Source organism: Salmo trutta, chromosome 14 (genome assembly GCF_901001165.1).
Source record: "Salmo trutta chromosome 14, fSalTru1.1, whole genome shotgun sequence".
Lineage (NCBI taxonomy): Eukaryota > Metazoa > Chordata > Actinopteri > Salmoniformes > Salmonidae > Salmo > Salmo trutta.
The window spans coordinates 43,944,053-43,970,651 of record NC_042970.1 but is presented as its reverse complement, the minus strand read 5'-3'; the positions used below and the strand labels follow the sequence as shown (position 1 = coordinate 43,970,651).

The 26,599-nt window shown below is 44.1% G+C and overlaps 2 protein-coding genes across 2 annotated transcripts in view; both read left to right on the top strand.

Annotated features, from left to right (window-relative positions):
- The first annotated feature begins 6,738 nt into the window (after positions 1 to 6,738).
- LOC115207105 (achaete-scute homolog 5-like) lies at positions 6,739 to 11,925 on the top strand. The gene is made up of 2 exons (XM_029774100.1): positions 6,739 to 6,926; positions 10,508 to 11,925. The coding sequence occupies exon 2, from the start codon at positions 10,695 to 10,697 to the stop codon at positions 11,358 to 11,360; it is 666 nt and encodes a 221-aa protein (XP_029629960.1). The 5' UTR covers positions 6,739 to 6,926; positions 10,508 to 10,694; the 3' UTR covers positions 11,361 to 11,925.
- A 1,867-nt stretch (positions 11,926 to 13,792) lies between these two features.
- The window catches only part of LOC115208150 (dihydropyridine-sensitive L-type skeletal muscle calcium channel subunit alpha-1-like), a 31,035-nt gene continuing 18,228 nt past the window's right edge, over positions 13,793 to 26,599 (top strand). Inside the window, exons 1-6 of the mRNA XM_029775997.1 lie at positions 13,793 to 14,259; positions 16,848 to 16,953; positions 24,367 to 24,506; positions 24,988 to 25,130; positions 25,880 to 26,032; positions 26,245 to 26,450. Coding sequence (XP_029631857.1) covers positions 14,069 to 14,259; positions 16,848 to 16,953; positions 24,367 to 24,506; positions 24,988 to 25,130; positions 25,880 to 26,032; positions 26,245 to 26,450 — 939 coding nt within the window. The 5' untranslated portion in view covers positions 13,793 to 14,068. The remainder of the gene's footprint in view (positions 14,260 to 16,847; positions 16,954 to 24,366; positions 24,507 to 24,987; positions 25,131 to 25,879; positions 26,033 to 26,244; positions 26,451 to 26,599) is intronic.

The window sequence follows — 26,599 nt, the reverse complement described above, 5'->3', positions numbered from 1 at the left end:
GCGGTGGGATTCGAAATAGTCGGTAATCTGTTTGTTGACTTGGCTTTCGAAGACCTTAGAAAGGCAGGGTAGGATGGATATAGGTCTGTAGCAATTTGGGTCAAGAGTGTCACCTCCTTTGAAGAGGGGGATGACAGCAGCTGCTTTCCAATCTATGGGAATCTCAGACGACACGAAAGAGAGGTTGAACAGGCTAGTAATAGGGGTTGCAATAATTTCGGCAGATAATTTTAGAAAGAAAGGGTCCAGATTGTCAAGCCCAGCTGATTTGTAGGGGTCCAGATTTTGCAGCTCTTTCAGAACATCAGCTGAATGGATTTGGGAGAAGGAGAAATGGGGGAGGTTTGGGCGAGTAGCTGTGGGGGGTGCAGTGCTGTTGAATGCAGTAGGGGTAGTTAGGTGGAAAGCATGGCCAGCCGTAGAAAAATGCTTATTGAAATTCTCAATTATAGTGGGCTTATCGGTGGTGACAGAGTTTCCTATCCTCAGTGCAGTGGGCAGTTGGGAGGAGGTGTTCTTATTCTCCATGGACTTTACAATGTCCCAGAACCTTTTAGAGTTGGAGTTGCACGAAGCAAATTTTTGTTTGAAAAAGCTAGCCTTGGCGTTTCTAACTGCCTGTGTGTATTGGTTTCTAACTTCCCTAAAAAGTTGCATATCGCGGGGGCAGTTCGATGCTAATGCAGAACGCCACAGGATATTTTGTGTTGGTTAAGGGCAGTCAGGTCCGGGGAGAACCAAGGGCTATATCTGTTCCTGGTTCTAAATTTCTTGAAAGGGGCATGCTTATTTAAGATGGAGAGGAAGGCATTTTTAAAATATAACCAGGCATCCTCTACTGACGGGTGAGGTCAATATCCTTCCAGGATACCAGGGCCAGGTCGATTAGAAAGGCTTGCTCGTTGAAATGTTTCAGGGAGCGTTTGACAGTGATGAGTGGAGGTCGTTTGACCGCTGACCCATTACGGGTGCAGGCAATGAGGCAGTGATCGCTGAGATCTTGGTTGAAAACAGCAGAGGTGTAATTAGAGGGCACATTGGTTAGGATGATATCTATGAGGGTGCCAGAGTTTGCGGCTTTGGGGTAACCAGTTTATACTGTAATAGCAACAAGGCACCTCAGGGGTTTGTGGTATATGGCTGTATCCAGGCACACCACATTGCTTAATCGACCACCAGAGGACGGATGTACTCCACACTGAGAGACATAACTGCAGTGAATGTGGATTATTGGCCATGATGTGCACCTGTCCCAATACAATTCATTTGGGTTTGGGTTTGAGTTACAGTTCAAAACAGTTTGTTTGCATATATAACACTGCTGGATGCAAATAATCAGATCTTCTGCCTGTTAGTACCTGACCACCATCGATAAACTCACCTGACTATGAAATTACTCCAGCAAACAGAATACCTCAATGGAGTGAGACAACTACCATCTCCTTCATTGTCTTCCTTCATGTCAACAGTTGGCTTGATTATCTCATGTTGTTACTGCAGGACTTTCCTACTATTCGGATTGTCCCCTGGTTTCTGAAAAGAAGCAGAAGAAGTCAGAACAACTGTGTGTGTGTGTCTGTCGAGTCAGTGGATTAGAAAGGATTTATGAGGGGATTCCATTAATCAAAGGCATAGCCGATGTTGAGGAGCAACACCCAAATCTCTCCCCAGCCAGGGATGGGTGAGTGAGAAGAGGAAGACAATCGAAATCCCTCATACTAACTGCCACCTCTAACGGACTAGGAGGCCCATAAACTTCATCTGTGGGAAATTAAAAGAATCTGTCAATAGCTGAAAACAGATCTCTGAATAACAAAGGCCTCAATCACGTATGGTAAAAACGCCAGTATGGCAACCTTACCCCTGTCTAACCAGGAACGGAATGACCACGCTTAAACAGCAACTTTAATGAATGAATAAATACAATTATTAAATGTGCTTCTCATAATAATAATACAAACGTTTCCTGGTTATTTAATAAGGCAGGTCAGAATGTAAGGCACCAAATGACACCAACTCTATTTGGATCAATCGCGATTTTGCAGGGGTGCACCTACACTCGAGGCGTGTTCAGTACGATAGAACAGTGTGCAATTCAATGGAAACTGTACTGTACTAAACGACCAGGAATGCATTCAGTATGATAGAACAGTGTTCAACATTAAAGTCAATGGACACGGTACTGTACCAAACGACCAGGAATGCATTCAGTATGATAGAACAGTGTTCAACATTAAAGTCAATGGACACGGTACTGTACCAAACGACCAATTGAAGACTGGCATGATTATGGTTGCCCAGAGGGTGAGTTTTGCGATTTAAAATGATCCCACCTCACCACACCCACCAAACAGGAGCAAATGTACCTCAAAGGCTGTTGAAGAACGGTGTGTACCGTTTTAGGGAAACATGTTGTTCAGTACAAACTGCCAGGAAACACAGCAAACGTTGAACCGAACTGAACACACCCTTGGCTGGCATCTTTTGAAATTCAGAAGGCCCATAGACTTGGCAGAGGCTTTCAGAGGCGGGGGGGGGGGGGGGGGGTGTCCAAAGAGAATCTGCCCTAGTTCCTCAACGCTCTAGGCCAAATAACTTCTCCCACCCGAACAAAAATGTTCACGCGAGATTCGGTTCTGGGTTGCTGAGATGATGAATATGTAGCTCAGCCTATAAAAGTATGTCAATACAGTTGATTGTTTTTCCTTGAAATAAGACAAGCGGCCTGTGTTGACCTTTCTCTATATGGACTACCTTTTCACCGGAGGAGGGAACAGCCTCTAGTCATTTCCTCTGTCATCTGTCTGACTGGATGTAATTTCCTTGTGGTGATTTCTGCTGTTCTGAAGTATGGTGGTTCTGTCTCCACAGGGAGCCTTAGGCATTGTTATTGATGGAAGGTGAGGACAGACAGCTTTGAGGGGGTGGTGGTGTGTGTGTGTGTGTGTGTGTGTGTGTGTGTGTGTGTGTGTGTGTGTGTGTGTGTGTGTGTGTGTGTGTGTGTGTGTGTGTGTGTGTGTGTGTGTGTGTGTGTGTGTATGGTTATTGGAGAGGGGGGGGGGGTTGCAGTTTGGGAGGCCAGTCTGAGTGCTTCTGCTTGTCCACAGCATGTCAGATTGACAGTACTGTGATCTAAACACGTGTGTGTTGTGTGTGTGTGTGTGTGTGTGTGTGTGTGTGTGTGTGTGTGTGTGTGTGTGTGTGTGTGCATAGGTATGACTTTGAAAGAGTAACTCATCACTTCCTCTCTAACACACACCTGGTCCATACCTCCAGCCAGAGTGAGACACCTGCACAGAAACAGCAGTTTACAGGCAGGATGGATCAAACAGGTCTCCTACCTCGAAACTGTGGTCCTTTCAACTGGTAGTGTGGAATATAGACCAGAATCATCTTGAACAGAAACAATAGCCTGTTGGAGGTTATTATAGACGTTGAGTGGGTGCTTGCGTGTGTTCGTGTGTGTCACTGTGGAGCTGTCAGTGGTACGTCTCCACACTGTTCAACGACGGTGATGACTTCTCACCAAAACATCCTCTGACTTCACTGGACTGGGCACTTCTCCAGACAGATAGAAAAAGAGAGAAAAGAGATGGGGGACGTGTGTGTGCCTGTGTGTGTGTGTGTGTGTGTACGTGTGTATGTGTGTGTGTGTGTGTGTGCGTGCGTGTGTGTGTGTGTGTGTGTATGTGCGTGCGTGCGTGCGTGTGTGTGTGTGTGTGTGTGTGTGTGTGTGTGTATGTGTGTGTGTGTGTGTGTGTGGCGGCTGGTTGGTGTTGTATTTTGTTTAGTTTTGTTCCTCTGAGCGGATCCTTGTTTTCACATCCGTCCGATGGTGAGCGACACACTTCATCTCCGTCACCCTTCGAAGTATTTATCCAAAACAGGTGAGGTGTGCATGTTGTGGTTGGTCTGACACACACTTAGAGAGTGTGACATAGTTCTGTTCTTCTCTTTAAAGGAAATGACCTGTCACATCTCATCTGTCACATTCTGTACATTTCCTGTTATAAGTGGACACAGTATCATACAGCCTATAAATGATTGCATCAGGGTTACTTTGAGTCACTGAACACAGTAACCTATGTGGCATCAGCCAGTCATCAATTTCACACATAACCAGGAATGTGATGCACCTCAAAAATCTGAGGAGGCACATGAGCATGGCTGGGTGTGGTCCAAAGGGGGGCTAGGCCCCCGACCATAAGTTGCAGAATTTAGCATTTTCAAGCACCTGAAGTTGCTTTTTCCTGTCATCTAGAATCATTATAATTTTATTAACCTTTATTTAACTAGGCAAGACAGTTAAGAACAAGTTTTTATTCACAATGACGGCCTACCCCGGCCAAACCCTAACCAGGACGACGCTGGGCCAATTGTGCGCTGCCCTATGGGACTCCCTATCACAACCGGTTGTGATACAGCCTGGTATCGAACCAAGGTCTGTAGTGACACCTCTAGCACTGAGATGCAGTGCCTTAGACTGCTGAGCCACTCGGCAGCCACATTTAATTCTATGTAAAAAATGTGTATATTTTTCATTAAGAAACTAAATATGCTTCTCTGGGTAAAAGATTGAAAGGAATGTGAGTCTTATTCGGTACATTTAGTTAATCCTTGATTTTCTAAAGTCTACCAACCTTGTCAGTAGACATGCCATATCAATCAAGTTAGAGCTAGCTACTCTAACTTGATTGATAGCCTGACATGTCTTCTTGGTAGCTGGTTATGAGGTTGGGAGATCGGGAACCTGTCTGGGCTAGCTAAAACCAACTCCATAAAATTGCTAGGTGACTAATAGCATTACAGAGAAACAACAACAACAACAACAACAGCAACAACAACAAACAACAACAAAATGTAATACAAAAATATTATATAACAGGACAAATCTGAGGGGGCACGTGCCCCCCTGTGCCCCCCATGGGCATGACGCCTGTGGACATATCTCACTATGATATTCGCCTTTTTTGTTTACTTTTATGTTTTGTTTACTAAGTTTCATTGATAATCATGAACACAGGATGATATATGATAATCAACAATTGATGACAATAATTATTGTAAGTTAATTAAGTTGTAGAAGTTCAGTGGTAGTTATGACAATAGTGTATTAGTGGTGGTAGTGTGGAGTAGTTGTAGTAGTATTGTGGGAGTATTTCAGTGATTGTATTTCACTTTAGATTGTTAAGGAGCTCATTCCTGCTCTTCTATATTTGAAGGAGGAACACTTGAAGCGGTGACTTAAAGAGGGCATATGGATGCTGTTTTGAGGGGCTGGCCATTCGAGCTCACACCAGTCGTCATGTGGCGATGATTGTTGTTTGGGGTCTTTAAAGTGTGTCGCCTGCGTTTGATGTGAGTGTGTGTGGATGTGTGTGAGTGTGTGTGGATGTGTGTGTGTGTGTGTGTGTGTGTGTGTGTGTGTGTGTGTGTGTGTGTGTGTGTGTGCGCGTGTGTGTGTGTGTGTGTGTGTGTGTGTGTGTGTGTGTGTGTGTGCGCGTGAGTGTGTTTGACATACGTGTGTGAAGTGTGTAAGAGACAGACATGGCTGCAACTCAATCCCCCTCTCTCTGACTGTCTGCGGCTCAATCCTGGGTCTCTCATGTGTAAACCCTTCGACAACGGGAGACACACTCTTCTCTAATCACAGAGAACACAGGCCCAGACCTGCCCTGGGCAGCCCTGCAAATCACATGGCGTATAGATATTTTGTCATTTTAGTCATTTCTAATCCTTTAAACTGGTAAGAAAGAAGGAAGGAAGAGTCAAGAACCTGTCCTTATTTTCAATAACGGCATGGCAAAAAGGTGTACCACTCTCAAACAGAAACAGTTCAGTAGAATCTGTGCATTAGTCATCACAATAATATTCTACAGTGTTGATTCAGAGAATGGTTGATAGCAGGCACAGGTACGGTGCATTTACTGTAAATAATTATTAGTCCAAGATTTAGGAGAAGAGAGGAAAAGTGTGCTTCCTAGAAGGTGGTTCCACCCTTTAAATACCCTTTATTTAGTGGCCTATATCTTCATTCATTTCTATGATTCTGATGTAGACTGTTTAATCATGGTTGGAAGTGGGGGATTAGGGATAGGAAACAGCAAACAATCATTTCCAGGATGCAGCGCTTTGATTCAGCTCTGAACCAGTAACACTTGCTATTACTGCAACTGACGTTTAGAGGTAGTTTGAACAGTCCCTTCCTGTGAGTGAATGAACAACAGATTTTTTTAGACAATGCTCACTGCATTAATAATAGAAGATAATAATAGAAGAATGCTGTGACATACTTATTAACCCAGCTTTTCCCAAACTCTGTCCACGCCCCCCCCCCCCCCCCCCAGCACTACACAGCTGATTAAAATCATCAACTGATGATCAAGCTTTGATGATTTGAGTCAGCTGTCTAGTGTTAGGGCAAAAACCAAAACATGCACCCTTTGGCGTCCCCGGGACTGAGTTTAGGAAACGCTGGATTAACCTGTCTAAGAGATCAGTGAAGTCTGACTTGACACAACTTAACGCAGTAAGGTCGGGCTTCTCATTGATGTTAAACTATCATTAAACAATCTAATCGCCACTGGGAGTGGGTGTATTTATAAAATACCACACCTGCGATACTTCTTTAAGCCAAAAACAATATCTTCGTCTCAGTTAATCTCCCACCCATCTCTTTGTGGGTGGGGCGTCCAGGGGTGAGAGTAGGTAATAGCTGGGATCCACCTCCCACCTGACACACTGCTACAGAGGACACCACTACCGACCACACCACCACGGAACACCTGAGAGGAACCACACCGAGGTCCTCACCCCAGACAGAGCACCCCAGGCTGGGTAGGGTCCTGCCTATCTCCCCCTGAGCACCTACCTGGAGGCCTGTTACTAAATGTGGAGGACCCTGAGTATCACCTGTTCGTCTGAAGGTAAGATGGAGAGAGTCGAATGAAGATATCCGCAATGGAGAAAACACATTTGACTTTCTGGAGTACATATGATTCTATGCAAATAAATTCCATGAACTGGGACATGTGACATGTAAATAATGCGGGGTGAAGATGTATTTTGTGTGGCCAGGCCACACAGTGAATATCTACAGTAAATATAAAGGATTTGTTCAATATTTTCTGTCATTAGGTTATACCCAATGTAAAAACCAATGTAAAAATTCAATGGACATCATCGTCTGCATTGTACATGATGCTTTAATATTTAATATGATCTCTTGTGTTAGGTTCTTTGATAATGTGTAGAATATAGGTAGTATAAAATAGATAGTAGAGTATAGATAGTATAGATAGATCATCTAAAGTCCTATAGATATTCATGCCGTTGTACTTGTGAATAGTAAGTCATTATAACTATGCATGTATTACTGTGTATATATTCTAGCTAAGTCCTAATACTTTGAATGCAAAGACAAGCTCATCATACATGATTCCTCATCTTTACTTCACTCTGGGGTAGTTTTTCTCCAAGCACTACAAGGACACAGCATGCTGATGGTGGTGTGTGTGTCTGTGTTTGTGTCTATGGGTCTGTGTGTGTTAATTTTCACTTCAAAAGACATATACAACTGTCAAAGTTATATACAATAACTCTTACCTTCAAATGCTTAAGTGGTTTTGGCAGACGTTCCAAACTGTCTTTGGGAAACCCAACACTGGCTTAAAGAGAGGGGAATTCCTCATCTCTCTCTCTCTCTCTCTCTCTCTCTCTCTCTCTCTCTCTCTCTCTCTCTCTCTCTCTCTCTCTCTCTCTCTCTCTCTCTCTCTCTCTCTCTCTCTCTCTCTCTCTCTCTCTCTCTGTCTCTCTCTCTCTCTGTCTCTCTCTCTCTCTCTCTCTCTCTCTCTCTCTCTCTCTCTCTCTCTCTCTCTCTCTCTCTCTCTCTATATATATATATATATATATATATTTATTTCCGCCTCTCTCTTCCTCTGTGCAGTAGCCAGGGATGCAAGTCTCTGTGGAGAGAGAGAGAAAGAGAAGACGAAAAGGAGGGAGGAGGAGAGAGGGATTAGAAGATATTTCAAGATTATTGAGGAAAATTACAGTTCTGCCCACAACGTTAACGCTTTCATGTTCATTGTTGCTTCTCAGATCAATTGACTTTTGATTGAAAATAAAGTAGAAGTAGGGGAGAGTGGGGTATGTTGAGCCATTTCTTACATTCAGCATCACTACATCAAGCGAAATATAGCATTCCTTCCAACAACGATATCCACATATATTTCAGGATGTTGTGTATCCCTGGAAATAATCTGAATTCATGTAAACATAACATTTTTGAAAACATAGCTTGTCGAAGGAAAGTGATATCTTGGCACGACTTAGTTAGGGACAGGGGAAATTGAGCCGCCTTGTGGTAAGTGGGCTATGGTGTTCTGTGACAGTGGGGTGATGATGCTAGTAGGTCAAAGGTTAATTCATGGTATTGGGGTGTGGCATACTGTATATTTTAAATGTATGCCTATCATTCCGATATAGATCTCTCTGTTCAATATCTCTTCCATTTCTTGACCAGTAATCTGGGACAAGGATGGTGTTTACATGTGCCAATTCGTAGAAATGTCCTCTGCATTTGAGGCTACTAAGCCCATGAAACTGGTCTGCGATATTCTTGATATGATTAGCAAGCTCAGACTCCATATCATCAGCTAAACCCTTGTGTGCCTCTGCTACTCTATCATAGCCTCTCTTTCGCACAGCTACATGTTCGTTTTGTTTTTTGTCAATGTGCCTATTCAGTTTCACTATCTAGGGTTCCATCCAATTGGCGACAGATTTTCATGCAACTAATTCAAAAATATGCATTAAAACAATATGAACATTTTCACACCAGATTGACTTGTTGCGGATATAAGGCTGTGCGTGATGTCGTAGTGCACATACAAATAACTTTTGCTGTTAAATTTCCATGTACTGAACAAAAAAAATACAAGTTAAATGCATTTTCAACTCTACTGATGACTTTGTCATGAACAATGTTGCTTTATAAAGCTAATGTGGCCACTCTGGATTGGTCTTTGCATGCTCACCAACAGCTCGCTGCTACAGTATGGGTGTAGCCTGGATTATGAGATTATTATGGACAAAAGAGCAAGAATTTTTATTTGTCTAATGGCAGCCAAGCTACAATCATTATGTCATCAGAATAAGACCCTCAATATTTATTGGAAAGGAGCATGAAGTTCTTCAGCGTTTTTAGTCATGAATCTTGTTCTGGAGGCAGCTCTGCACTAGCTGGCACTTAAGATCTGATTTTTAAACCTAACCCTAACCTTGACCCTAACCTTAACCACACTGCTAAGCCAAATACCTAACCCTAACCTTAAATCGTTTTCAGGACTTTTTACAACAATAGCCATTTTGACTTTGCAGCTGACCTATCTAAGTGGTAATCGCTCAGTTCTGCCTCCAGGAAAAGATTGCTCGCATAATTAATTTTAGAGACGCAAAAAAATCCCACCTTGTCTAGTGTATTGTGTTTTGTCGACATTTGTAAAGTTTACCGACAAATTTGCTGTGTCCATCAAGCCTGTCGTGAAATGTTTTATCCAGCGTGTACTTTACTCGCATAAAAAGGTTGGATGGAAACCTGGTTATTCAGTTGATGTTTTTCATCCCTTGTTGCTGCTCAAATAGACTTATTCCCTTTTCTCCCTTCCTTGACTGCTCTCTCAAGAACTTCAAGCACGGCTAGAGCCCTGCTTGCTTTACGTTTCTATACATGGGGCATGATGATGTCTGCTCTGAAACAATAAAAATGCACTATCTTGAGTTCATATGCATGACACATTGCAGGCATACTATGCATATTATGCATAAAACGGACCAAATCTAATCATATTTTATATGGGGTATGGTGGCCATTGGCTCAACTTATCCTAAGGCAAACATTTTGACTATATTAGCCCACACAGCTACAAGGATGCACTTCATGCTCGGTTTAGGACCTCATATTGTAGCTTATAGAGACTCCAGCTGATATATAAAGCAATCTACTTTGGTTTAGATACAAGCATCATGAAACCTATAACACAATAAATCATTTAAGTAAAAAAAATGTTTACCTAACTTGCTTACCACTTTTTTTCATGTGATTTCTTCCTTCACAGACTCCATGAAATGATGACCTCATCCTAAATATTTGGTCACATGATACATTTTGTGTATGGTTTCCTTGAAACAAGGGGTGGCTCAACTAACCCTTTGACTCAACTTACCCCACTCTCTCCTACAATAAAGCCAGATAGTAGTCTTGGATTTGCATACTTTCAGTGTGGTTGCAAATGCTCTGATTTTCAGGTTACGGTAAAGATCTTCCTTTGGTTTCTTAGCACAAAGTGCAGCTATCTAATCCCTTACCTCTGAAGTGTATATAGCCTCATTGCATCTTTAAATACATGCAACAGTCATTATTATCTTCAAAACCTCCTGTGTTTGATTAGGGCGGCTCATTTAACTAAGTTCTAACCTTTCATCCGGTCTTAATTCACTTCCACAGATCTACAAGAGGAGAGTGCTTGATGATGAAGCTCCACCTTGTTTCTCCTTCTACTTGAGGCCAACAAGTTCAACAGAAAACTGGATGCCACAAGTGGAGGAAAGTTACAACTCACTCGCTGCTCCGATCCCTTATCCATCCATTTGTCTTAAGAGTCTCTCTCTCTCTGTTCCTTTGCACCATCACCATGAGTGCTGTCTTCTCCCACCCCTTCGTAGACCAGCGGCCCACCTACCTAAACAGAGGCAGCAGCCTGCCGTATGGTCTGTCTCCCTCTAGTGGCTACTCTGAGAACCGCCCAAACACCCACTCCGACCGCCTCCACTCTGGCTCTGACCCTCTGGCCCACACAGTGCCCTTCCTCCTCTACCCCACCACAATGGACCCTGGAGGCCTCTATGAAGCCTCGTTCCGGGGCCCTGGAGGCCCCAATCTCCTCCCCTACCTGTCCCCATTCCACCACGGGCACTTTGGGGTGTACGAGTGCCCTTTCGAGCCAGCGTTCATCCAGAAGCGTAACGAGCGGGAGCGTCAGAGGGTGAAGTGTGTGAACCAGGGTTATGCCAAGCTGAGGGACCACCTGCCAGGGGCTGCCAGTGAGAAGAGGCTCAGTAAAGTGGAGACACTGAGGGCAGCAATTAATTATATTAAATACCTGCAGGGACTGGTGGAGGGGCAGGGGAAGGGCAGAGAGGGGTATGAGGGGGGACAGGTGTGCCACAGCCCCAGTTCTGCCCACTGTAGGACGGAGGACTCGGACCACAGCAATGGGGGGTCACCTCGCTCTCTCTCAGACTCCTCCTCTTCCTCCGCGGGGATAGACTGTGAGGAGTCAGCGGGCTCTGGGACCTAGATGATTGTGGGTAGTGTAGTTTGTGAGCGAGACTGTGGCTAGACATTTGTGGATTGAGGTAGGACTTCCCTCTCTCCAAGGACTGCTCACGAAACATCAAACCCTGAGCACAAAGATAATTAATTTAAGATTTTTCCAGTAGATACTATGTTATGTATTGTCAATGTGTCTTGTTTTTTTGCCACTAAAATGTTTTACCAAACCACTTTCAGAAGCTGATTATGTTAAAGAAGATGTCATGAACACTTCAGATTTGAAGATTAACACCTGAAACTCAGAAAGCAATCCCAGCTAGCACATAACGTTCTGAGAACAGCTCTAAGTTTTTAGAGCTTGGTGAGACCGTGGTTGTCCTATGGTTATTTTGCACACAACCTTCCATCAACTCTTTGGGAATGGTGCATAGTTGTTTGGCTTTGGAATAGTCTCCGCTAATTTAAGGAACTTGATTAAAAAAAAATCTTAGTATTTCATTACTTTAAAAGAAAGTTTCCGAAATGGTCAAACAGGGTTACATTTCATTTAAATGTTGGTAATTATCTTGGAATGTTCTCTAACTGGTTTGACATTGGGAAGGTTCTCAAATAATGTTCTTAAGAAACAATGTTCTTCTGTTTGAATTTCAGTACTTCAGCATAACGTTTCTTACAGGTTTCCTCATGGTTCTATTTAAAGTCACGTTCTCGGAACAATTTGAGAACGTGACTTTAAATAGAAGAAAACTTTCCATAAAAAAAAACACAAAAAAACATTTGATGCTGAGAACATATACATTCCATTCTCGGCCTCAACAAAACTCTCTCTATCCACTATTCTGTTAAGTGTGTTCAGGTGTGTTGGCTGCGCCCACTAATTGGCCACACCTGATCTTATTGAGTGCTTTTTTTCCTTTGAAATGGGGTCTGTTTGAACAGACTCAAATAAACAGCCTTGTATGCATAAAAAACATGGCATGCTAGCTCCATCCTGGTGCCGCAGTAGACTAATACCATGAATAGAGAAGAGAAGATTATAGGTTTGAATTTCACTAAATAAAACAAATTATAATAAATATGTTTGCATGATTAATGCCTAAGGAAAGGAATTTCCATGTGTCCTAATTGTGCTTGGATTTCAAGAAGTTAACCCAAAATAAGCTAGCAGTGTTATTTAAAGACTTTCAGTGAAAGTTAAGGAAGTTATTCAAAAACCTCAAAATAACCAATAATTTCAGTTCTCAGAGCGCTAATAAAACCTCCCAGGAAAAATGTCAAGGAACCAGAGTAAAATGTTCTCAGAACCTCTCTGCAACCTAAAAAAGAAACATTCCCAGAACAGTCAAAATGTTCACTTCTGTTCTCAGAACGTTTAAAAAACGTTCAGTTCCTACAACCAATGTGAAACTAAAAACATACGTTTCCACAACTTCCAAGGGACCAAATGTGTTAATTGGGATGAATTCAAGTACGCAATGTTTATTGTGTTTCAAAATGAGAAACTGACTATTGTAGCAACACGTTACTGTTATCAAAAGAAACTGTATTTCCCAAAACAAACTGTAGTTAATTGTATTACAGCGCATGACATCTTTTGGAACTTTCAGGTGATATTAAGTCACAAAACTGGTAATAAAGAAATGTGATTCCTCTTTTCACGAATACAGTTTTTGGAAAAGAAACAGATTCTACAATGGGACAACTGATACTTGGATGCAATTTTTTGTGGGGTTAGACAGTATTCATAATGGTGTCAATCTAGTTAGTCTAATTTGTTGTAAAACTGTAGTTCACCATAATTGTGCTTAATACTCATACCTGGGGCCTGTCATTAATGTTTGGTTGCTGTGTTTGGGTTCTATGTATACAAAGCCTTTCACAAACCCTGTTATATAACACAAAGCATTAGGCAGGATAGAGCACAAATTGATACCATAAATAGTATTTGTTTCATCATAAGAGTCACCAACTGTTGACACAGATCTCACTGGCAATAATTCACAGACACGTTTCCCACCATCGACTCCATTCCATGGTGTTAACTCTGCTCCCAAACATACATGTCAGAGGTCGTGAAGGGTTAGGTCAACCAATGAGGAGACACTCCAACTCCGTCGGGCATTGTAGTAGCCATCGTGTCTGTGAAGGCCAATAAAAAATGATTGAAAGTCAAATAGCACAACCAATGTCGGGGGACTCAGTGTTACAACCAATGACAGGATATTACTCCAACCCTGTTAGCCAATGACACGATACTACTATAGGGCCGACAACAAGATAGTATATGCCTTACGCTGCCTTAACCTTCACTCTTGGTAAATGTGCCCCCCCCTCCCCAGAATGACACTCATTGTCTATATTTATTCTCTCCGCTGACCAACTGTTCCTCCAACCAATACACAGGCACAGGTCTGTCATCTCAGAAAGGGAGAGAGAGAGGGGGAATGACCGAGAAAGAGTACAGGGAGATATAGACAACAGAGTAGAGAGAGGAGTGTTGTGGAAGAAATGAGTGCCTACCCAGCAGGTTATGAAGAGGACTAGTTGGACCTGGACTAGTTGAGCAGGTGAATTGCTAGCTGACCTGGTGGAATACAGCACTGAAAGCAACCATCTTCACTTGGGCCAGTATCTGGACGACCAGGTCAAGTTGGGGGTACAATAGCTGGCTGGCTGAAGAGGCCATTCTAGCGACCATCTTCACTTCCTCCAAATTCCCCAGGTAGAGCCAAGATGGCGGAGAGTGGCGGCGAGCCTAACCTGCAGTCCTACATTATGGACGAGGAAACTCTGAAGAGGAAGCAGAAAGAGAAGCTGAAGAAGCTCCTGGCCACGGGGGGAAACCCTCGGCCCACACGCTCCCTCTTCTTCCTCACACTGAAGAACCCCTTCCGCAAAGCTGCCATCAACATTGTGGAATGGAAGTATCCTTTAGGGGTCAGGGGTCAAGGGTCAGGGGTTAGAGGTCAGGAGGGTGTGGGAACAGGAAACGGTTGTCACTAGATAACATTGCTCAGAGTTGTGTGTAGAAATGAAGTAGCTTGGTCCCAGATCTGTTTGTGCTGCCTTGTCAACACAGCACAAACAGGCTAGATAAGAAAGGTTTGGCCATTGACTTTTAAACCAGGAAGCATGGTCAAGCTGTTAGAAATAATGGAAGCACAGTGCGTTCATACCATAAATGTCTAACATGGCCAGATAGTGAAGCCTGTCTGTGGATTGGCAGTATAGCAAATGATTGTTTATGACATTGATACATTTGGTCTTGTATTAATGGTCATTGCAACCCAGCAGTGTTTCCCATATCGTGCCCCAAGCCCAGTTTCTATTGAGGTCATGGATAGCAACTGGGTTGTTAGAGAGTTAAGGATTTGTGTATTTGGTGGATGACAGAGAAGTATTTGAACAGCTAATCAAATGGCAAATTTTCATTGAAGCCCCCCCCCCCCTTTTAGGCTGCTGCTACTCTGTTTATTATCTATGCATAGTTACTTTAACCTACATGTACATATTACCTCATTACCTCGACTAACCGTTGTCCCCGCACATTAACTCTGTACCGGTACCACCTGTATATAGCCTCGCTAATGTTATTTTACTGCTGCTCTTTAATGAATTGTTTCTTAAATGTTGTATTTTTTACTGATCTATTTTTTACTTAACCCGTCTTTTTCTTTAAACTGCATTGTTGGTTAAGGGCTTGTAAGTAAGCATTTCACTGTAAGGTCTACCTACAGCTGGTGTATTCGTCAAATGCAATTTAATTTGATTTGATTTGTTTTGAATGGGTGGTAGCAGCAGAGAGTCTGGGAACAACTGCTTCAGGGATCTGAGGAATGGCTGCCTTCGTGATGAGTCAACCCTTTATAAAGCACCTCCCGTTGACTCTCCTATTGTCTTGTATTGAATAAGGTGACAGACGGTTGGACCATATCTATGTATAGCCGTAGAGTTATAACCACTCTGATACGCTCACACGTTACAGTACAACACACACGTTATAACCATGGGACACAACCCTTACATTTTCTGGTGGTCCGGTCCAATATGCAGACATGCTGAACTGTAGCGTGGCTTGAGCATCAGAGCAACAGGTCGATAACTCCGGGTTTCAGAACAACATGCAGTAGCATTAGGGTAGAGCGGAGACGACCCATATTGGGTGGTAACAGGAGCACAACGTAGAGTACATTTCTGTTAGAATCATCTTGCAAATGCAAATTGTCTCGAGGACAAATCCACCACAGCTCAGAATCACAATTTAACCGTGTGTGTACCATAGAATCCAAGGTTACAGTTCTGTTTTGGTAGTGAGTAATGACTGTGGCTGCAGTAATGATTCACTGAGATGTTGTTATAATCCAGGGAAGCTGTTGATGGACATTTTTTGACATGTAAAATATGAGTTTGTTATTCCTGGGGACGGACGGACGGACAGCTGTCCTCCCACATCACAGCCTAAAAACAGACGCGCTAAGCTAAGAGAATGCTGCCTCAGACACAGACTGGTGGTGGAATTGGGTACTGCAGTCTGAGAGGGGAACAGCATGATGACTATAATATTTGTTTTATTTAACTAGGCAAGTCAGCTAAGAACAAATTGTTAGTTACAATAACGGCCTAGGAACAGTGGGTCAACTGCCTTGTTCAGGGGCAGAACGACAGATTTTTACCTTGTCAGCTCGGGGATTCAATCTAGCAACCTTTCGGTTACTGGCCCAACACTCTAACCACTAGGCTACCTGCCGCCCCCTATGAAGTTGTAGTTGATTATCCATGGTATTACCCTGATTAAAGCTTTGTACTATTACGCACCCAGGAGTGCAACATTGCACAGCATTGACCGTTTGAATGTGCTGTACTGAAGGGATCCAGATATTTGAACTCGCCACCATCTTTACCACAGGTGCCTACATAAATAGATCCGATTATCTTCTAACTGACCCATTGTTGGCCTCAAATGGCTTCCAGTGTGTTTTCGATACCCTTGGCTATATGGGGAAGTCCCTATTGAGGGGTTCCACACCCTGTACATTAGTTAAACTGAAAGAGACTCACTTTATTGACGTGTTTGACATTTTGTGATTCAGATGCATTGCCAAGATTGCTAGTTATGGTTACTCTGTAACAATAGTTATCCTGTCACTGATACAAAACTAGCACGAGCGCTAGTTTCCTGTCACATGAAGTCTACAGTGGCATGTTAAACCATGCACCTTATGGTTATTTAGATAGTGAACATCGTCTAATAGGTGGGTGAGGTTGAAAGATCTCACTGAGATCCATGTGTACTTCCTGTAGGCATTGAATGGTGGAATAGCTATCCATATCCATCCATATCCATCCATATCGTTTGGTTAAGTAATATCAGTGTTTGAGTAAGAAAGGAAAATACCCCACACAGTATCTAATGGTATATTTTAAAAGGATATTATTTCCTACACCCTGCAGTTCTGTAATCTGCTGGATGTGTACAATGTCGCTTGAACCTTTCCTGAGCGTTCCCCTTCAGACCGTTTGAGATCATCATCCTGCTGACCATCTTTGCCAACTGTGTGGCCCTGGCTGTGTTCCTGCCCATGCCTGAGGAGGACAGCAATAACACCAACAGCAACCTGGTGAGTCTGGACCCAATACACACCATCTCATATGGATTGAAAGTGATGGAGATCGTAATACTGCTAGTTGTGGTTTAATTCATTTAGGTTGAGAAGCAGGGTTCTATTTCAAATACTTGTTTTGATGTCTCACTATGGGATTTGCTGTCAGAAATAGACAGGTCGAGTGGTGAATGAGGTGAGCCCCTCCCTCTTTATAAGGTGCCACTCGCCCCACCCTCTGGTCATTCTCACTTTCTTCCTTGCGAAGATCCCTACGCTCTCTGAAGCTCTCCTCAGCACGACTTGACCCCTGTCTTCTCGCTTAACTGTTCTCAGGCGAACTGCGAGGTTACGCTGCCAAACGTAGGACCTCAGCTCTCGCCCTTTGTGTTGAGTACTGACCGAAAGGAACGTTTTTGCTTAGAATAGAATTCTAATTCTCCGGTTGCAGCTAGCGTCACATGGCTAGCTACTGAGACTTGGCTTGCGCAAGCCACAAAGCCTAGCTAATACAGGTAGATCGCTGCAAGGCCAGCTAAGCACCACTAGCTTTTCTACCTGCAAGGGTAAAAATGGCTAGCTTTCCTCTCTCGTTTAGCTCAACCTGTGTTCACTCGTTTTGTGTTGACTAAACGGACCAATCCAGCCTCACAAGCGTGGCGGTCAAGAGACTGCCACGCTTGGGGTCACCGACAGACTATGCTGCAACACGCTTTTCTTCGTGTTAGGCGAACGCTAGCTAGCTACAACTAGCTTCGCAGCTACACACAGCTAGCACTCTCTTAACCCGAGTTTACAAACGTTTTGTTTTATTCTCTGAGTTATGTAACCTGCTACCTGAGCAGGGCCGCTGCCAAAGCACCGCACACCGTGTCCATGCGGGGCCATGATTGCAGTCAAGGATACACACTCCTTGTGTATCAACTGCTTGGTGGTTGAGCATGGCAAAGCAGCACTCACTAACCCTGAGTCCTGTGTGCGTTGTAGGAAGATGCCTAAGACCTGCCTTAAACAGACTGTTCTCCCTCACAGCCTGGGGGCAATAAGGCTAACTCTCAACCCCAACCCTCCTGGGCTGAGGTTATGGATGGTTTTGAAGACCTAGCAGTTGGGAAGGGGGGAGGGGACATCTCAAGGCCCTCTAGCACCCTAAGCAAAGCATCTTTTCCCAGACAAAAAATGTCCGGCTCATCGACACCTGCAGGCGGGCAGCGACCAGGCTCAATTATTGAGTGGCCTGCATCCCCTAGGGCGCGAAAGGGACTGGCTCAATGGGAGGTGGACTGGCTCAATGGGAGGAGGCTCCTTTCTGACACCGTCCCAGGGAAACAACTCCTCCCAGCAGGTGGAAGGCAAATGCAACTGGGTCAAAACCCTGTCTTGCAAGGTACTCACCAGACACTTAGTCGGAATGGACATGAAGGGCAAGGAGAAGCTGGGTTTTAGCAAGCCCAAGGTATGCATGGCTCAACCGGTGGTTGAGCCATCCATACCTCGACACTGTCTGGCACTACTCTTCCTGGAAACACGGAGTGCTTTTCTGCCTCCATCTTCCAGAAGGTGTACGTGTTGACGGCACGTTCAGTACGGCGTTGAACGTTATGTCCATACTGATGGCTTATCAGAATGATTTGAGATTGGCAATCTACTAGCCATTGGCACAGCCAACTCCAACTTCTGGGAGGAGATCTGTGTTGTAGCAGACCTCAACCTCCGGGCCTCCAGATTCGCCATAGAAGGCTGTGGGAGTGCCATGAGTTTCACTGTGTCGGAGGAGAGAGCCCTATGGTTAAAATTGTCCATCTTGTTGGACAAGGAGAAAGCAGATTTCCCTGATGCTCTGATTGAGCCTAAGGAACGGTTTTGGCCGGCTGTCACCGCCATGCAGCAGAAGTGCGAACATTGAAAGAAGGAGGACGAAGCCTTCAACTTCTGCCTGCCTTGCAGATCCGGGTACCGTGGCTACACGGTCTACTCTTCCACAAGCCATGGCTTCGTGGCAGGGAGCGGGCAGCACACTGGCTCCAGCGGTAGAGAGGGACAGCCAACAGTTCATACCATGTCCTGGCCTGTTCCCTCTCAGTTGGAGCACAGACTTTCCCCTCACATCACTATGGGGGAGAAGCACATCTGTGCTCCTAAAACCCTATACCCCGGGCAACGGCTCATTCCTATGCATCCACTCACAGGGAAGACGAAGGGATCGCACTCAACCACCAAGTGCCCTCCTTGCCACAGCTCTCCCCTCAATCCGTCTTGCCAAGGGCACAGAGCAAAAATACAACAAAAGGGTGCCTCACCATGAAGCCACCAGAGGGCGCTTCATCAACACTGGTGAGCAAGAGTCTAACTTGTGGGCAACTCGCTGCAAGAGCAGGGAACTGCAAAATGCGCTGTCCAGCCCAGGTTCTTGTCCGCAGTTAAAGGGGTACAGACTGCAGTTCGCTATGAAGCCACCCTTTTTCAAATTGAATTCTCCATTCAGTAGCAAGCGAAGACTCATCTCGCTCAACATTCTGCCTCGCTCTATTCCTCAATGCAACTGGTTCACTTCAGTCGACCTACAAGACGCTTATTTTCACATAAGTATTCTGTCAGCAGACAGAAGGGTTTCTCAGGTTTGCCTTTCAGTGCTCGGTAACACTTTATTTGGATAGTTCATCTGTAGATGCTCTACAGACTATCTACAGACAATCAGTAATATTTAAACTATCTACTAACTCTAACCCTAACCTTAAACTTTATCCTAAATCTAAATCTAAACTTAACCCTTACCCTAATCCTAACCTTAAACTTAACCCTTACCCTAACCTGTATTCTTAACCTAACCCTAACTCTAACCTTAAACCTTATCCTAAACCTAAACTTAACCCTTACCCTAATCTTAACCTTAAACTTAACCCTTACCCGAACCCGTATTCTAAACCTGACCCTAACCCTAATTGTAACCTTAGTAAGCAGTTGCTTACCAACAGATAGATTGTTGATAGTTTGACCATCTGTAGAGCATCTACATTATAGACTATCCGGACTATCCAAATAAAGTGTGACCCAGGGTAAAGCCAACAAATACCTCGATGGCCCCTTCGGGCTAGCGCTAGCTCCCCAGACGTTCAGCAAGTGTGTGGAGGGGGCTCTAACACCCCCGAGAATCAGAGGACTCAGTCTAAGCCTCCATAGACAATTACCTTCTTTGCTTCACGACACAGGAGCAAGCAGTACAGGACACGGCTTCCCTAGGGTTCAAATTCAACCAGAAAAAGAACTGCCAACACAGAGAATAGAATACCTAGGTGTCAAGCTGGACGACGATACGACTCTGGTGGCGTACATCAACCGCCAGGGTGGCTCTCGCTCTCTGCATCTACACAGACTAGCTGTCAAGATTATTCTGCGGAGCAGAGTGCACCTCCTTTCACTACGTGTGATTCATGTCCCGGGTGTACTGAATGTAGAAGCTCACTTGTTGTCCAGAGGGAATCCCCTGTACCGGGATTGGAGACTCCATCGCCCAGTGGAGAACCAGATCTGGGTGAGATATGGACGAGCCACCGTAGATCTCCTCGCATCGCACAAAGACACGCACTGCCCGTTGTTCTTTGCGCTGGCAGGAGACTCACTTCTAGGGGTGGACGCGCTGGCATACCCTTGGCTAAGGGTGATGCTCTACGCCTTTCCTCCTCTAGGCCTGATACTCCCTACTCTAGTCAGAGTGAGGGAACAAGGCTTATCCCTCATCTTGGTAGACCCTTGATGGCCAGGGAAGCTCTGCTTCTTCTCCAAGCTAATGGAGAGATTTACCACCCTCACCCAGAAACCCTGGCCCTTTGGCCCTGGCCCATGAACCTGAATGCGACAGGCTTGCCGCTCAGAGTCAGTGAGACTATCCAGAGTGCCAGACTACCTTCTACACGTTCACTGTAACAGGACCTTCATACTGGAGTAAAAGTAAAGATACCTTAATTTAATAGAAAATGACTCAAGTAAAAATGAAAGTCTAAAAGTATTTGGTTTTAAATATACTTAAGTATCAAAAGTAAATGGAATTGCTCAAATGTACTTACGTATCAAAAGTAAAATGTTAAACCATACAAATTCCTTATATTAAGCAAATCAGATGGTACAATTTTCATATTGTTTTTTTATTGAAGGATAACCAGGGGTACACTCCAACACTCAGACATAATTTACAAACGAAGCATTTGTGTTTAGTGAGTCCGCCAGATCAGAGGCAGTAGGGATGACCAGTGATGCTCTCTTGATAAGTGTGTGAATTGGACCATTTTCCTGTCAAAATGTAACGAGTACTTTTGGGTGTCAGGGAACATTTATGGAGTAAAAAGTACATTATTTTCTTTAGCAATGTAGTGAAGTAAAAATGAAAGTTGGCAAAATATAAAATAGTAAAGTAAAGTACAGATACCCTAAAAAACAACTTAAGTAGTACTTCAAAGTATTTTTACTTAAATACTTTACACCCCTGGTTTTCACAAGGTGACTTTGTTACCTAACCCCGCCTTTATGCCTAAAGTGAGCAATACTTATAATTGCCTCACCTTAGAGCTCTTGGCCTTCCACCTGCCACCCTTCTCTTCTGCGGAGGAAGCACTGTTAGTGTCCAGTATGCGCTTTGCGCATTTACTTGAATAGATTGAGAGCATTACGAAAGAGCAATCAACAATTATTTTATCCTGGGCACCTCCCTGCAAGGGCAGGCCCCTCTCTCATCAACAGCTATTCCATTGGATAGTGGAGGCCATTTTACTGGCTCATAATAGCAAGGGTTTGCAGCCACGAGAGGGCCTGAGGGCTCATTCCACCAGATGTATGGTTACCTCTTGGGCACTGTTCAAAGGCATCTCAGTACAGGAGATTTGTGATGCAGCATGTTGGGCCACCCCACGTATATTTATGAGGCGTTACCGACTGGATGTCGCTGCACCTTCTTTGGTGCGTACTGTCCTCAGTGTCGGAGCCTCTGAGGGGTGATAATGTCTGACCCTGACTTCGAAGAGCTTGTCTGTGATAAGGTAGTTGGCCATACCCCATAGTGATACATAGAATCAAGTATTTGAAAGTGAACTCAAGGTTACTTGCGTAACCCCGGTTCTCTGAGAGTACGAGTGCGACGTCTCACCTCATGCCCCTGCTCGCAAGAGTGCAAGGAAGAGAGACATGCTAGAGACTGGCCAGAGGGTGGGGCGAGTGGCACCTTATAAAGAGGGAGGGGCTCACCTCATTCGTCATGCGACCTGTCTGCCGCCGACAGACGTTGTGGGATTGGTTCTTCGGTAGTGATGCGACTATCCAGGGAATCCCATAGTGAGACATCTCCCTCATATTCTCAGAAAACCGGGTTTCTCAAGTAACCTTGAGTTTTCCTCATGAAGCCTCCTCGTCTGTCCATGAAAACACAGAGCATGTGTGAGTGTACATACGTGTCTGAATGTGTAGTGAGCACTGTATTCATACCTCGATCATGGCGGTGAATGACCTGATTATTTCATGGTCCTGCTGCTAACTGGTCACTGTTCTGTTGTATGAGCACAGTTCATAAATCAAGCAGACTGGGATCTGGAGCCTAGTGTAGTCACCTTGACTTTTGATGGGCACAAAGGCCTGGATGTTTGGTGTAATCCAGTTTGATATCTGATCCAGCAGCAGGTGGCTAGAAAGTTGACCTGGTTTGTTTTTGTGGGCCAGATGCCAGACTGGCCACATGGAACTAACTGCTGTCCAACTCTGATGGCGCTGCTCACTGTGAGTTTTGTAACACTCTCTGGGAAGGATCATGAAATCAACCACAAACTGCCCATATTACAAATGGGTAGACAGATATTTCTGGATCTGAGTGACCCCAATCCGGAGATAAAGATAGAGGGGTCGTTCCACCGATTCGGTGCCTTATGAGACATGTGTATAACATGGTAAAAAAAAAGTTTGATTTGACCTAATTTTAACATTCTGTCATAAAGAGCACATGTTCAACTTAATATAATATAATAATATAATATAATATCACGTTTTCCCATCTCAACAGGTTAAATAAAAAAGTACCTATAAAGTGGCAAATAAAGTAACAGGGTTGACTGTGACAGGGTTGACTGTAACAGGGTTGACTGTAACAGGGTTGACTGTAACAGGGTTGACTGCAACAGGGTTGACTGTAACAGGGTTGAAGATTTCATCTCAAATCAGCCTTGTGACAGTGGGAATAGAAGCTTGTTTTGTGCAACAGGGAGTGGCAACTGAATGCAAAAAATGAAATTGTTAACACATTTCTAGCCTGTCTATCTCAGTTTTCCACCAGAAATAGTCAAAAAAGAGTAGAACCATCTCACCTGCTTTTACACTATGATTTAGCTATGTTCAATGTTTTCTTTCAAAAAAATATTTAAGAAGGAATAATTACACCATATTAAAATGAGAGTTTAGTTCACACAGCAGGGTTGACCTTAAAATGGGGGACAGAAGTAAATGAATCACAAATCACATGAAATAAATAATAATCTTCAGAAATGACTTTGTCAAAGCAACAAGAAAACTATGGCTTTACAATGATGGTGTGTGTGTGTGTGTGTGTGTGTGTGTGTGTGTGTGTGTGTGTGTGTGTGTTGGAAACCTAAAGATACATACTATAAATTGCGCTATAGGAATGTCCATTACAGGCCAGAATCTAACCCAATGTCATTTAGGTTCACTGTGCTACAGGCAGTACAGCACTTTTAAACTTTATTAACAACACTGTTACTGACGCTTTAAAACTCCCTGCACATGCCCTTTCTCCGGGGATCTGAATAGTCCTACCCTATTACGTAATCAAGCATCAAATAGAACATAGCATTTCATGTTACCCATGGCCACTTGCTACAGTATTTATCCATCATCACCGACTTATGCCTATTTGTTTTCCTATTTATCGCTTGTCTGTGCTCAAAATCACGTTTCAAGTTCAAGTTTAAGTTAATTTGCATTCTGGAGTACAACAGTATACAAACAGTATATTTCTTGCAAGTTAACAGACAGGGCGATGAGTGAGTGGGTGCCATCTTAGGGACCGAGGTGCCCAGGTGTTAATTAGTGGGGCCGTTCTCTGGATGCCTGGCCGGTAATGGGAGAGGAGGAGAGACACAGAACACCAGGGAGCTACTGAGCTGATGGATTACCAAGCAGGATCAACTTAGTCAGTGTAACTCTTGTAAATACTCTAAATAACTCAATATTTCAAGTTTCGTTTAAAATTAATATACTTAAAATGGTTGTTGTGCCATCGACTCCTAAACTCTTACAACTAGCTATAACGTGTTTGGAGACTTGGTCACCAAGCAGAATCAATGAATTATACTCCATTGCACATATTCATTATGGGTACTGTAGTACTGTAATTAGTACCTCATGATACCCTAACAAGCCTTTATCGTTGTTTCACAGGAAAGTCTGGAGTACATCTTCCTCATCGTCTTCTCCATAGAGTGCTTTCTAAAGATAATAGCCTATGGATTTCTATTTCACGAGAATGCATATCTGCGGAACTGTTGGAACATACTCGATTTTGTCTGTGTGTCTGTGGGGTAAGTAGGGAAGAGATGAAAATGTTCTGTCATGCTCTATCATGCTCTGTCATGTTCTGTCATGTTCTGTCATGCTCTGTCATGCTCTGTGATGTTCTGTCATGCTCTGTCATGCTCTGTCATGTTCTGTCATGCTCTGTCATGCTCTGTCATGATCTGTCATGCTTTGTCATGTTCTGTCATGCTCTGTCATGATCTGTCATGCTTTGTCATGTTCTGTCATGCTCTGTCATGATCTGTCATGCTTTGTCATGTTCTGTCATGCTCTGTCATGATCTGTCATGCTTTGTCATGTTCTGTCATGCTCTGTCATGCTCTGTCATGCTATAACTCTTCTGTGACTACTCTACTCCCTTTCGTCCTCCTCTATCTTTCAACCTTTCCCCTCTCCCTCTCCCTCTCCCTCTCCCTCCCCTCTCCCTCTCCTTCTCCCTCTCCTCTTCCTCTCTCTTCCCTCTCTCCCTCTCCTCTTCCTCTCCAGGCTGTTTGCAGTCATCGGGGACTTCATCACCTATATCAGTGGTGTGGAGGCTCAACCAGGGGACAAGGGAGGAGGCTTCGACATGAAGGCCCTCAGGGCATTCAGGGTGCTCCGGCCCCTCAGGCTGGTCTCTGGAGTCCCCAGTAAGGACCACTGTACAATAGGAACCCTGTAGCAGTCATAAGGACAGGAAATCAGCAGAAGGCAATTCAGGTTAACGTGTAGAATGACAAAATAAATAGCCTCTGAATCAAGCTTAACATGTCCTATTTTTATTAAATAAACCAAAACATATTTCTCACAAGTGTAGCTTTGTTTGTATAAGCTCTACAAACAATATGTATACTCCCGAGGAATTTGAACGGTAAGTTAATGTGATCATATATTTCATGAAGGAACAGAAATGACCAATGTAACCAAACGCTAACGTTTTAGATTACTGGGAAATCATTACTGGTGATATATCTATATGGGAATTTGCTCTCAAATTGGCGGGAAGCAGATAGCTCATTTGTGGTAAGAGGAGCCTAGCACTCACTTCACCACAACCATATTCTGAGAACACTTACCTTCAGCAACATTGCTAGTGTCAAATACAATATGATTTGGTTCATTGCGGTTAGTTTGCAGTTTGATCTAGTTATATTGGTCAACTACTACAGTGGTTCCCAACCAGGGGTACTAGGACCACTAGGGGAAATTGGCCTATCTACAGGGGGTACTTGAGAAGACTCATGAAAAATGAGACTCTGGTAAAATGCACGAGGGGGTACTTCAGGGGTACTCAAGGAAAGAGAAAATTCAGTTGGTGGTACAGTAACTGAAAATGGTTGTCTACTACCGGACTACTAGGTCCACTGATGTTTACAATGTGTCTGCTCTTCCCCTGCAGGCCTGCAGGTGGTGATGAACTCCATCCTGAAATCCATGCTACCTCTGTTCCACATCTCCCTGCTGGTCTTCTTCATGGTCACCATCTACGCCATCGTGGGACTGGAGCTGTTCAAGTGCAAGATGCATAAAACCTGCTACTACACAGGCACAAGTAGGAAACACACACACACACGCACAAGCACACACACACGCACATGCATACGCACACACACACACACACACACACACACACACACACACACACACACACACACACACACACACACACACACACACACACACACACACACACACACACACACACACACACACACACGCACACACACACAGACTGCCTATATCTTCTCCCCCGTTGTCCTGCAGATATCATAGCCACAGTGGAGAATGAGAAGGCATCTCCGTGTGCCCAGGCCGGTAATGGTCGGCGCTGCACCATCAACGGGACAGAGTGTAGGGCGGGATGGGCCGGACCCAACAACGGCATCACACACTTTGACAACCTGGGCTTCGCTATGCTCACTGTCTACCAGTGCATCACTACCCAGGGCTGGACTGACGTGCTCTACTGGGTACTGTTACATCCCCCCTATACCTTAATATTACTGTACCGCTTCATCCTGTTGCATTATGTACTTCACCCCAGTTAATGTAGCCCATACCTGTACTCTCACTCGGTCTCATTATCCGTCTGTTTCTCCATCCATCCATCCATCCATCC